Source organism: Miniopterus schreibersii, assembly GCF_964146895.1.
Source record: "Miniopterus schreibersii genome assembly, chromosome: 2".
Taxonomy (NCBI): domain Eukaryota; kingdom Metazoa; phylum Chordata; class Mammalia; order Chiroptera; family Miniopteridae; genus Miniopterus; species Miniopterus schreibersii.
Window position 1 is genome coordinate 185307217 of NC_138102.1, and position 12163 is coordinate 185319379.

The 12163-nt window shown below is 56.1% G+C and overlaps 1 protein-coding gene across 4 annotated transcripts in view; it reads left to right on the forward strand.

The window, feature by feature from the left end:
- The window catches only part of FBLN1 (fibulin 1), a 67521-nt gene that overhangs the window by 37803 nt on the left and 17555 nt on the right, over positions 1–12163 (forward strand). For 2 of the 4 annotated variants that reach the window (XM_081130066.1, XM_081130068.1), the window contains one exon: positions 10704–10846. In XM_081130066.1, the coding sequence (XP_080986192.1) occupies positions 10704–10846 (143 nt within the window). Of the gene's footprint in view, positions 1–2803; positions 3263–10703; positions 10847–12163 lie in introns of those variants that run through there. The other 2 variants (XM_081130067.1, XM_081130069.1) reach the window with 1 other exon arrangement.

Consider the following 12163-nt stretch of genomic DNA (forward strand, 5'->3'; position numbering starts at 1 on the left):
ATTCCCTTTATCTCCTCCACGGGGCCGACCTCTGAGACACGTGGTCTTGGAAGCCAGAGCAGGGCTGGGCAGCCTTGGTTGGCATGGCTCTTGGCCTGAGGGCGTATTTCCCCGTGGACGGGGGGTCGGGGGGTGGTAAAGCCCTGCCCTGGCTGGCTCCTGGGACTCGTCTCCAGAGTGACAAGAGCATGAGAATCAGGGACAACTGCAAGCATCAGACAGCCTGGGGTGGCCAGAATGGCCCTGTGTCCCAGTGAAGGGCCTGGGCCTTGAGGACCTTTTTTCTCTGGTATGTGGTGGCTTTCAAAATTACATTTCACAGAACCTGGGGTGTTGTGGCTGAGAAATTGGGGCACATTTTTCTCGGGTGCATGGTGAGATGGAAACCAAGGCACGGGTCCCGGGGCCTGGCCCTCCTCTGCTCTGAAATAGATGTGGTGACGGCCGACCCTCCCCAGTCCAGCCCACAGAGATTGTGCTGTTCCCGGCCTGCAGAAGGTTTGCCAGAAATAGCAGTTAGGTTTTCTGGGGCTCTTCAGTACTTTGGGGTACAGCAGGGTAGAACAGTTGATGTTGGAACCAATCAGGAAAAGCAGGGTCATGTTGATTGCGCACATTTCTTCGATTCTTTTATTTTTATTTATTGATTTTAGAGAGGAGAAGGCAGAGAGAGAGAGAGAAACATCAATTTGTTGTTCCGCTTATTTATTCATTCACTGGTTGATTCTTGTATGTGCCGTGACTGGGGTTTGAACCCACAACCTTGGCGTATAGGGATGACACTCTAACCAACTAAGCAACCCGTCCAGGGCTGATTTCTGCACATTTACTAAACACACAGTAGGCATTGAGCCCATGCTGGGCACTGGAGATAAAGCCAGAGAGCCCATCCACGCCCTTGGGAAGCGAGTGGTCTAGGAGTCAGGCCCAGAAATGCCCCGCGTGAGGATGGCTTCGGGTGCCCTGGTTACTGACCCTGTGGGGCTGGGAGGGGGGGGACCACTGAGGAGCAAGGAGTGTCTGGCTTTCTGGTGAGTGATGGCTGCGGGAGCTGTACCAGACTGTCACGCACACCTCACATTCCCCCCCTTCCGCACTTGCTGGGTTGATGTTTCCAAATCAAAGCCCTGTCCTTGGACCGGGACAGGCGCACAGAACTGGGAAAGCTTAACGCACATAAAGGAGGCTCTGGCGCCACCTGCTGGCCCGGCCCACCAGGCTCTTTCTGAAGCAGCTGGGGCCGGGGGTATGTGCATGTGTGTGCGTGTGTGTGCGTGTGTGCGTGTGTGGGTGCTTGCATGTTTGAATGTGTGTGCGTGTGTGGGTGCTTGCATGTTTGAGTGCGTGTGCGTGTGCGTGTGTGCTTGCATGTTTGAATGTATGCGTGTGTGTGAAGGCTTTGAAATGGGACAGGCCCACTTTGCCTCAGCCACTGACCACAGACTGTGGAGTCGTGGACTCCCTGGGCTTCGGTCCTCCCGTCGGTAGACTGAGAACGATGCGGGACAGTGATGTGAGCTAGTGGAAGGAGACACACCCTGATGGGCAGCAGGAAGCCCGTCCCGTCCCTCAGGCCACCAACATTACCCGGAGCGCTCCCGTCGGGCCTGGACTTGGGCGTCTTTGCAGCTAGGCTGCCCCCCAGCAGTGCCCAGGCCCCCCTTTTCTCCTCCTCCTCTCCCTGCTTCTGGGTCCCTCCCATGCACGGCCCCCTCCTCCGTGTCCCTGACCCTCACACACCTTTAGCGCATGGAGCTAGTTCCCGGGCCGGGCCTTTCTAACCTCAGGAGGTCAAGTAAATGGAAGGGGTGCCATCAGTCCTGACCAAGAGCCTGGACAGGGGAGGTCAGAAGAGGCCACGCTCACAATAAGTGCACAGTGCCACAGAAGTCCAGGGACCCAGCACGAGGCGTGGGAGCTTACAGAGCTGATGTGGGGCGGGTGGAAGCCAAGGGCGGTCGGCGCTCCTGACCCGAGAACCCATAGCCCAGCAGGCGGGACTTCCTGGGCAGGTCCGCAAGTCCGGGGGGCTGTGCACCTCCACTCCGCCTCCCAAGGGGGCTGCCTGCATAGTACGATGGGCCTGGAGTTCAGGTGGCAGAAGATAGCCCTGTCCCCATCCTGTCACAGGAAGCTAGACCCTGTCCCCATCTCTGCGCCACGCCCTGGCTGGCAGGAGCTGGGCCTGGAGCAGGAGGCCCGGAGGGGGAGCAGGGACCAGACTCACTAAGCACAGGCCTGGCTTCCTTACTGCGACTCTGGGGAGGCCCTGGCTCCAGCCTGTTTCCTCCTTTGGAAACCGCACCCGCCCAGCGCAGTGCAGGGCGCACACTTGGGCGTGCGAGGTGGTGAAGAGCCGGGCACTCGGTACATGGCCGCAGCCAGGACTGCTGTGCGAAGATGATCACTGCCAGGGTCATCTCTGCAGCCCGCCCAGGAGCCCTGTGCGGCCCTGACCGCCGAGGGGCCGGGGGCCAGGAGCCTGGGTGGCACCCAGAGGGCAGGGCGCGCCTGTGAGTGCGGCCCGGGGTGGGGCTCGGCCGGTGAGAAGGGGACACACCTCACTCCGGGCGCAGCCACCCAGCGCCCCCTGGGGGTGTTGGAAGAGGCCGACGCCTGAGTCGGCAGCCCCGAGGCCCGCGGCACCTCCCGCAGGTGAGTGAGGGGCGCTCCTCCCCTTGCCTGGCCGGCCAGAGGGGCGGCGGGAGGCCCTGCGCAGCAGCCCCCGCGCCCCGCGCTGTGGTCCCCCCGCTTGCTGGATGGGCCCTAACCCTGTCCTGTGTCTCTGTCCACTTTCTTGCAGCCGCTGTGAGCGCTTGCCTTGCCATGAGAATCAGGAGTGCCACAAGCTGCCCCTGCGAATAACCTACTACCACCTCTCTTTCCCCACCAACATCCAAGTGCCCGCCGTGGTTTTCCGCATGGGCCCCTCCAGCTCCGTCCCCGGGGACAGCATGCAGCTGGCCATCACCGGCGGCAATGAGGAGGGCTTTTTCACCACCCGGAAGGTGAACCCCCACAGCGGGGTGGTGGCCCTCACCAAGCCCGTCCCCGAGCCCCGGGACTTGCTCCTGACCGTCAAGATGGACCTCTATCGCCACGGCACCGTCAGCTCCTTTGTGGCCAAGCTTTTCATCTTTGTGTCCGCAGAGCTCTGAGCACTCGCTTTGGGCCGCGGGGGCTCCCTCTTGTCGCTTTTTCTAACCCTCCTGGCTGCCTGGATTTTAATAAAGTTTAGCAGGCGATCCCACCCCGCATGCCTCGAGTGCCTCGGTTTATTTGGTGCGGCTGGGAGTCTCCGTTGTTTGTCATCATCAGGGTGAGCGAGCGCCGGCCGCTGCCTGGTGCCCCCAGGGGGTGACTGGGGTACGCCTGGGAGCGCCTGTCCACGGAGGTCACCGCACAGACCTCCTGGGAGCCCAGGTGAGGGGAGAGCGGGGCTCCGTGTCCCTTTCAAATGGATTCTCTCGTCTCCCGCTTGACCCCAGAGGACGAGGTGAGGGTGGAGAAGGGCCCTCGGGGATTGATGAGCTCCGTCCCCTCTCATTTTGCAAATGTGGAAACTGAGGCCCAGAGAAGGGGAGGGGCTTGGCCGAGGTTACACGGCCTGTTTGTGGCAGAGCCGGGCCTCAGGCTGCAGCTTGGTTTCCTCGCTGTGTCGCCTGGAGCTGAGCATTTAACGGAGGCAAAAAAGGGATTTGTGTGCGTGTGCGTGTGCGTGTGTGGTTCAAGTTTGCCGTCCTGTTTGTCCTGACGAGAAGCCCCACCCTGTGGTGGAGAAACACCAGCCACAGCGGCAGTGTCTCGGATGCAGCTCTTGCCTGCGTGAGGCCGGCGCGCCCGCCGAGGCCGCGGCCCGGAGCCCGAGGGGGAGCGAATGCGCTGCTCGCGGGGGCCGCCAGGTGTGCGGCGGGTCCTCCCTGTCCTTGGGCAGGTGCGTCACCCTCACAGGGACTCGGAGAGGGCGAGGGATTCGCCCAAGATCACACACCTGGTGTTGGAGCCTCGGCTCGCTGACCCTGCAGTTCTGACTGTTCCGTTCTGTCCCGACACCTCCGATGTGGGCTTTGACTCACCTGCCTCTCTCCGTCTCCACCGTGGCTCCAGCCAAACCGCTGTCACAGGCCTCCAGTGTGCCCGGCAAGGCCTGCGTAACGTAGTGCTTGACTTGCCTAACGTGGCTCTGCACTTGCCCACCCCCCTCAGGCCACACTGACGAGTTCCCTGCTGCCTCGGGCCCTTTGCACGCCCTGTGCACCCTTGGCCTGAATGTTGGTTAGACTTCAGCTTAGGTGCCCTTTCTCAGAGAGGCCTTTCTTGACACCTGGGCTTATGTTCCTTCTGTCCTTTCTCGTGATCCTCCCTTTGCGATGACCATCACAGTTTGCAAGTGCCATTTACCTGTGTTTCCCACTCATCTTCCCCACCACCCACAAAGCTCCGGGAAGGCAGGGACCGAGTCTGTCTCGTTCAGATCTGTGTCCCTAGCTCCTGGCAAGATGCCAGCACACAGCAGGGGCTCTGTCCCTGGGTTATTTTGGAGATTCGTGAGACTCCACCCAGGGCCGTGTCTGGCTCATGGCGGGCAGTCAGCACGGGTTGGTTCTTTCACTCACTGGAAGGCGCTGGGTGCTCGTTGGGATCAAACGGGGAGTGAAGGTCCAGAGGGTTTGGATGTATCCAGGGTTGTTGTGTGTAGAGCTGCCATCACTCTGACTCCCAGACCGGTGCACTTCTTTTATTTATTTTTAAAAAAAATACCTTTATTGATTTCAGAGAGACGAAGGGAGAGGGAGAGAGAGAGAGAGACATCAATGATGAGAGTCATTAATCAGCTGCCTCCTGCACGCCCCCTGCTGGGGATTGAGGAGCCCACAACCCGGGCCTGTGCCCTGACTGGGAATCGAACCGCGATCTCCTGGATCCTAGATCGATGCTCAGCTGCTGAGTGACGCAGGCCGGGCCCTGTGCTCTTCTGACCGAGTGACTACTAACCTGAGCTCTCAAGGGGAAAGGACACTAATATTGCTTATTATAATTATTATTAGGATGATAAAAAAACAATGACAGCGAAGGCTAACTTGCTGCTTACTATGGGCCAGGCACTGTTCTAGGCACTTACTGATCCGCACAACAGCCTTGCGAGAAAAGTAGTTATGATCGCATTTCACAGCGAAGACACGGAGGCATCAAGGGGTCAGGTAACTCGCCCAAAGCCCTGCAGCTGGCATCAGGCGAGGCCTGGATTCAAGGCCGGGCAGCCTGGCGCCGGGTCTGCACTGAGGGCCTCCCCGCTGCCTCAGATGCCGGGAGGAGGCAGGGCTCCTGGTTAGTCAGCGCGCGCAGGTGGTGGCCCTGGCCGCGTCTCAGAAAGCCCTGGATGCGAGCCCCTTCTGCAGCTTCCAGGTACTAAACAGGATCTTTCATTGGCTAGAGGAGGAGGCAGTGTGGTGTCAAGGAAGGAGCTGGGAAGGTGACATGAGACCGTGTGTGCCGAGCGTCTGGCGCAGAGATTCCGGGCAGGTGCGGCCCATTGTGTTCGAAGCTCTCTGGATCCCAACCAAAAACACAGGGGACAACTAGAGAAGGAATTTATTTAAAGTCCACGGAAAACATTTACAACTCAACAAAGTGACAAGGTATCCCCACAAACCCCCCAGTACAGCCCATGCCCACCCGCCTGGTATTGGCATCCGTGCAGGGGAGAGCAGCGGGAGACCCCCCGAATAGCTCCCAGGTACAAAGCCCCCTAGACCGGCTGGGGGGCAGCCGAGACGGGGAGGCACGTCGCTCCCCCCCGCGGCCTGCGTGCGCCGGGCTTGCAGAGGGAGTGCGGGGATGGAGCGATCCGGCCCCTAGGGATCCTCGAAACTGAACCACCAGGCTCCCCTGAAGCTCAGGGCCCCGCACTATGCAAAAATTGCTGGAACATGAAGTAGAAAATGGAGTGGAAGAGAGACAATGGGGACTGTCCAGGGAGAGGGATGTCAGAAAGCAAGCTGCCAACAGGACAGATGAGGGGGCTCCGTGGAGTCAAAAAATACCCCACCGGGAACCCTGCCTCTTACTAAAATTTTAGGAAAACTAGTTTCACATAAAAAGGTTCAACCGATTTAACCTTGATTCAACTATCAAGGTTACATCCCATACAAAGTTATTGTAAGAAAACAGAGAATAAAGAACGGCTTGAATCCCTCTGGGTAAATACCAGAAAGATGTGCTCACAGACTAGATCGAAACTGGAATCTACGTCAAAGCAAACGAAAGGCACTAAGAAAATGGTTAAAAATGGAAGAAAAATAAGTCAGAATTGGGAGAAATTGAGAAACAGAGTGATGAAACTCAGGAAATAACGTAATAGGAAAGCAAAGGAAAAAGCAATTTCAGAAACAAGTAAGAGAAAGAGAAGCTGAAAAGAAAAATTTTTATAAATCAAAAAACAAGGGGTGAAAAGGCTTCGAGAGAAAGTGACAGATATTGAAAGTAGGCAAAGACTATCTAACGTGCCAATAATAGAAATCTCTGAGGAGCTGACCCAAAGCAAGGGGGTGGGAAACCAAATGCTAAAAAATAAAAAGTTAACTCAAGAAACTCTACGGAAATTTTTTTAACATTGAAATTCCATTTGAAAGACGACACAACGTACCTGAACATACCTACTCAGAGCGACCAACATCGAGACGTAGGTCTTTGAAGCTGCCGGAGGTGGCAGCAGACACCGAACCTGGCGGCCCGGGCGGCCCAGAAAGCGGGGCGTGGGTCTGGAGCCCGGGGGAGAAGCGGGTTTGTCCTGGCGGCGACCTCCGGCGACTCCCGTATGAAAAGTTTCCAGGAGTTGAAGGGCCCCGCGCTGGTGCGTCAGACGGAGACCGAGTGCCTGTTACCAGGGGCCGATGACCCTCCCGAGCTTCCTTTGGGACCTGGTTTCTCATCTACTTTTGCCCTTGCGACGGACCAAGGGCGCAAACTTGGACTTTCACAGAATGAACGTGTCCTCCGTTACTCTGGCACCTGTCAGGTGGCTCAGCTCAGTTGTTTAGCCCTGGTGGTGAGTTCCGTAGCCAGCAGCGGTGCCAATGCCAGGACCTGTCAGCCTAGAAAAGGAGCGGGCTCCACTGTTTGAGGAACGGAGGCGAGTTGTGGAGGTTTCTTAGCCTCGCAGTGGTTTTGACGCCTGCCTTGTCTTGTCTGTAACAGACGCGGCGTCAACCTAGCCGTCTTTAGGCCGCAGCAGTGCCTGTGTCCAGGTGCTCGAGAAGGGGCCCCTTTTCTACCTTACACTAGGGAAAGAGCCCAGAGCCCTGGCCCGCTTTGCTCAGAGGTTAGAGTGTCAGCCTGTGGACTGAAGGGTCCCGGGTTCAATTCCGGCCAAGGAGGCACGTTCCTCGGTTGCAGGCTTCATCCCCAGGTCAGGGCGCATGCTGGAGGCCACCAATCAATGTTGTCTCTCTCCCTCTCTCACATTGATGTTTCTCTCTCTCTCTCCCCCTCCGCCTCCACTCTCTCTGAAAAGCAATGGAAAAAGTATCCTCAAGTGAGGGTTAAAAAAAAAAAAAGTCTATAGGCACAATTTATGGGCAGAGTGATTATCTTTTCTTGTATGGGTCCTATTTACTGAGATCGAAGGATACTACAGAAATGGTTCTGTCTATCACAGCTCCCGCGGAGTTAGTCCAGTCACCAAATCTGCATGAGATTCTGTTCGGCGGGTCAGAATCAAAACGGTGCTTTGATCTGCTTGAGCCACGACATGCTCCCTCCGGTACAATCCGGCCAGGCCTGCAGAATGCAGGAGACCCTTCTTATTGTGAATAATAATGAGGGTGTATTTTTTTTATATCGTTTAATTTCTTTGCATTGAGTGTGGGGAAAATAAAATGGCTTAGTAAAGGTAATAAAATCAGTACAGTCGCTAAAAAAACCCATAGAGTAATAAAATTGTTGGGCTTTAAAGAGAAAAAGAAACAGAACTACGGGCATCTAGGCAAAAACAGCAAGTGACTTCTAAGGAAAAAAATTGTATTATTATAAGACTTTTCCACAGCAAGACTTCTTTCAAGAAGAAAATGAGTTATTAGAATGCTCAAGAAAATGTAAGGCCAGGATTTTATACCCAACAAAACTGTCTTTTGTGTGCAAAGAGCACAAACTATTATCAAAATGCAGGCATTAAGCAGAGTTACTCATAGAACTACAGCTAAGTGAGTGTTACAAGAAAAAAGAGTATGCACTGCTATATGCTCAGACAGTGTAGATATAGCACATCTATTTAAAATTTATAGGTAGAATGGAGAGACATAGCCAAAAAACCACATTATTTTAAGTAATTAGTGGTGGTCATTTTAGTATTGTTGTTCTGAGACTACTCTTTGGAATAAACTAAATAAATAAATTTAGGATATTTTATCATCTCCCATGTTCTTAAGAACCAGGATTCTGCTATGGAAGAGAGGAGATTCCTTTGTAATAGAAAAGAAATTAAGGACGATAACTGTACGATCCTTGTTTTGAATCGGAAATATCAGTATGAACTCGTGATGTATTTTATGTTTAAAAATGTCCACTGCAGAGGCCTAGAAGCAGTGACCAGCTCAGGGGCACTGAGTAACCCTGGCATCCGGATTGTGACTTTGAAATACCATTTCCACTAAAAAAATAAAAATTAAATTAAAAGCCAAACCCAAAACTTCTTGGAGAAATAGCTGTGGCAATAAAGGTCCAAGGTGAGGCTGCACCACCTTTTCATAGCAGATGACAAGAGAGCTTTCAGAGACTCCTGGGGCTGATCTGATTTTCCCCCCTCCCTGGCCAAAGATGGGAACACTTGCGCTCCAACAAAGGACAATAGTTGCAACGGATTGAAATTCTTCAGATAGTTTAAGTCCTTGAGTACATACCGATATTTAAATCATGCACCGGCTAGTTCATTACCCTGAACACTGGTGAACAGCACGGAAGAATTAAGCGTGAATCTCGTTACAGAAGTTTTCCAACCAATAAATGAAAAAAACAACATGCAGTCCCCGGTGCGTCAGTGGGTCTCGGCCTGAGCATAAGAGCTGCTGACCTCACAGAAAGAGAGACGACCAGACACCACGTGCCCCCTGGCGGAAGATGTGCCACCAGCTGTCCTCTGGCCAATGGGACTGGGCCTGCGTCCTAGCCGGGATCTGGTCGCCTGCTGGTGTGCAGGGAACATGGGACCGACCAGCGTCCCGAGCCGCACCGTGGGGACGCAGCCAGCAGGTCCAGGGGCAGGAAGCTCTACAGCGCAGACGCTTCCGTTCCAAAGCAGAGCAGTTGCGAACGTGAAGAGAATGGAGGGCAACCTGTAGCGGAAAAGGGACTTAAGCCCTGGCCGGTGTGGCTCAGCGGTTAGAGCGCCAGCCCGCACACCAGAGTCACGGGTGCGATTCCCGGTCATAGGGCACGTGCCTGGGTTGCAGGTTTGATCCCTGGCCCTGGTCAGGGTGGTGCGGGGGGCAACCAATCGATGTGTCTCTCTCACATCCATGTTTCTCTCTCTCCCCCTCCCTCCCTCCCTTCCACTCTCTCCAAAAAAAAAAAAATCAATGGGAAAAAAAATATCCTGGTGTGAGGATTAACAGACTTAAAAGACATAAAAAATTTTAACTGACAAGTCTCAATGTGTCTCAAGATGCACACGTGTGTGATAGAAACTATAGAGAAGCCCGGGGAGGTGGTGCCGGGGAGTCAGGGCAGGGCTCACTGTGGGGGTGCAGGAGGGGGCCGGCCTGGGTTAGGTGAAGGGGCCTCAGGGGGCGGGCGAAGCTCTCTTTCTGCACCTGCATTTGCCTTACGATGCTCCTTGAACTCTAGCTTTGTGTTGTGTTGCATTTTTATTTGTGTTTTATGACAAAAAAGGTTTTAAAAGCATGTCTAGTCCTAGGCCCGGAACATAGACCTCTAGCCACGGCGCCTCCGCTCCCCCCTCCCATCCGTCACCTGAACTGTAGACTTGAATTTGTGCTGAGCCCCGAGCTGGGCACTTTATATACACGCTCCCTTGTTTACGACCCCTGCGACCCACCCGACCGAGGGCTCCATGAAGGGGGGACTCCCTTGGTGTCCCCGGTGCCTGGCACCCAGCAGGCACTCGAAACAGACTTGCTGAGCGAGTGAACGGATGCATGTGTTTGCTCTTGTGGAAACTGGAGCTCGGACCTGGCTGGCGTGGCTCAGCGGTTGAGGGTCCACCTATGAACCAGGAGGGCACTGGTTCGATTCCCGGTCAGGGCACGTGCCCGGGTTGCAGGCTCGATCCCCAGTAGGGGGCGTGCAGGAGGCAGCCGATCCATGATGTTTCTCTCCCATCAAAGCGTCTCTCTACCCCTCTCCCTTCCTCTCTCTCTAAAATCAATAAAACATCTTTAAAAAAGAAACTGGAGCTCAGTTCATCCAGTTGGCAAATAGCAAAGCCTCACTAACCCATAGCCGGGCAGCCAGAAACTGGGGCATGCCTCTGGCCTTGGGGCCTGGTCCAGTTTGCAGGAAGGGGCTGAGGCATCCCCACGGAGCGGCTGGGCTGTGGAGGCCACTGGTTCTCCAACGGAGCCACCTGGGGCCAGTGTCTCTGCCTGGCCGCCTGGCCACCTGCTGGCCTGCCGCTCTCCCCTGGCCCCGTCGCTGCAGGAGTGCTGGGTCCGATTTCCCACCCACCTCTTGTGCTCTGGTTCCCACAGGCCCCGCCAGGAAAAGACAGACACCATCCGCTGCATCAAGTCCTGCCGCCCCAACGACGTCACCTGCATGCTGGACCTGGTGCACACCATCTCCCACACTGTCGTCTCCCTGCCCACCTTCCGCGAGTTCGCCCACCCGGAAGGTACGTGGCGACCCCCACAGCCTGGAATTGGCTTGAGGGGCCTCAGGGGAGGCCGTTGTCTAGGGAAGCTTCCTGCGAGGCAGCCCCCCCCCCCCCGGGTAAGATGTGGGTTTGGGGTTTGAAATGTAGCCCCTCCTCTCCCCACCCCCACATGTCTTCCATGTCCCCAGTCCCAGCCCACTCCGGCTCCCAGTTCAGGGACTCTTCTAGGTAACAGTCATTCAGCAAATAGCAATGACATGTTGATTATGTGGCAAGTGCTGGGGAATCTGGGAGGGCTTCCAGGAGGTAGTGACTTTTACTCCAGGGCTCGAGTGGTCAAGAGGAGGTAATCTAGTGAAAGTGGAGAGGAGGGTGCCAGGCAGAGCAGAACAGGTCTGGAAAGGTCTGGAGGCGAGTGGGGAGCGTGGGCATTTGAGGAACTAAGCCTAGTTTTTCTGGCTGGAGCAGGAGAGGCTCAGCAAGACACGAGCTGAAGGGTAAGGGAGAGCCCGATAGGAATCCGCCCTGGACACTGGGGGAGGTGGACTGGAGCTGCTAGGCTGGGTCCAGGGAGCCGTGTTCCGGTGCCAGCCCTGCCCTGCCGGGAGCTCCTGCCTGCCCACCGCTCACTGGGCTGGGACCAGGGCAGCAGCTCCCAGCGCCTGGCGGAGGCTGTGAATGTGGTCCTACTCTGTACACCTAGCTTTGGGGGTGCAGCCCGCATGCCAGCGCTGGCGTGGCCTCCAGGGGCCCCTTTCCTCGCCACAGTCTCCATCCTGGGCCTCCTGAGGAGCTGGCCACGGTTGCCACTCAGCAAATGTGGACGAGCCTCCCGCGAGTCAGGCTGGGGGCTGGTCTCTGGGACCCAGGGGTGAGAACAAGCCCTCCGACCGTCCCAGGGAGGGCCGTTCAGCCCACATGACGACTACACCCCGTGTTTTCACGTGCGAGGTCCTGCAGGCGACACAGGGGCACGTGCCAGAACCTAGGCCTGATGTGGGGGCGGCAAGGGCAGGAGAGGCTCCCCACAGACGTGGTCGCCTCAAGGAGCAGGTGGCCGGCCTCCCACCCGCTGACTTGTCCCGGGAGGCACAGAACCTCCCCAGGGTGGGACAGACTTGGGTCAGAGAAAGGCACTGACTGGTTTTCGCCTCCAGCAAAATGATGCATCCGCCAGACTACAGGCAAATCCTCCCGAAGCCCTAGCGGCCGACTGTGGCCTCTCCCAGGGCGGGTCTCTGCTGGTTCTACAGGGAGTGGGCTGTGGCTGGAGACACCTGTTAGCACCTGGGGCCCAGAAAATCCAGGCCTGACCTTTGGTGCTGAAAGGACCCT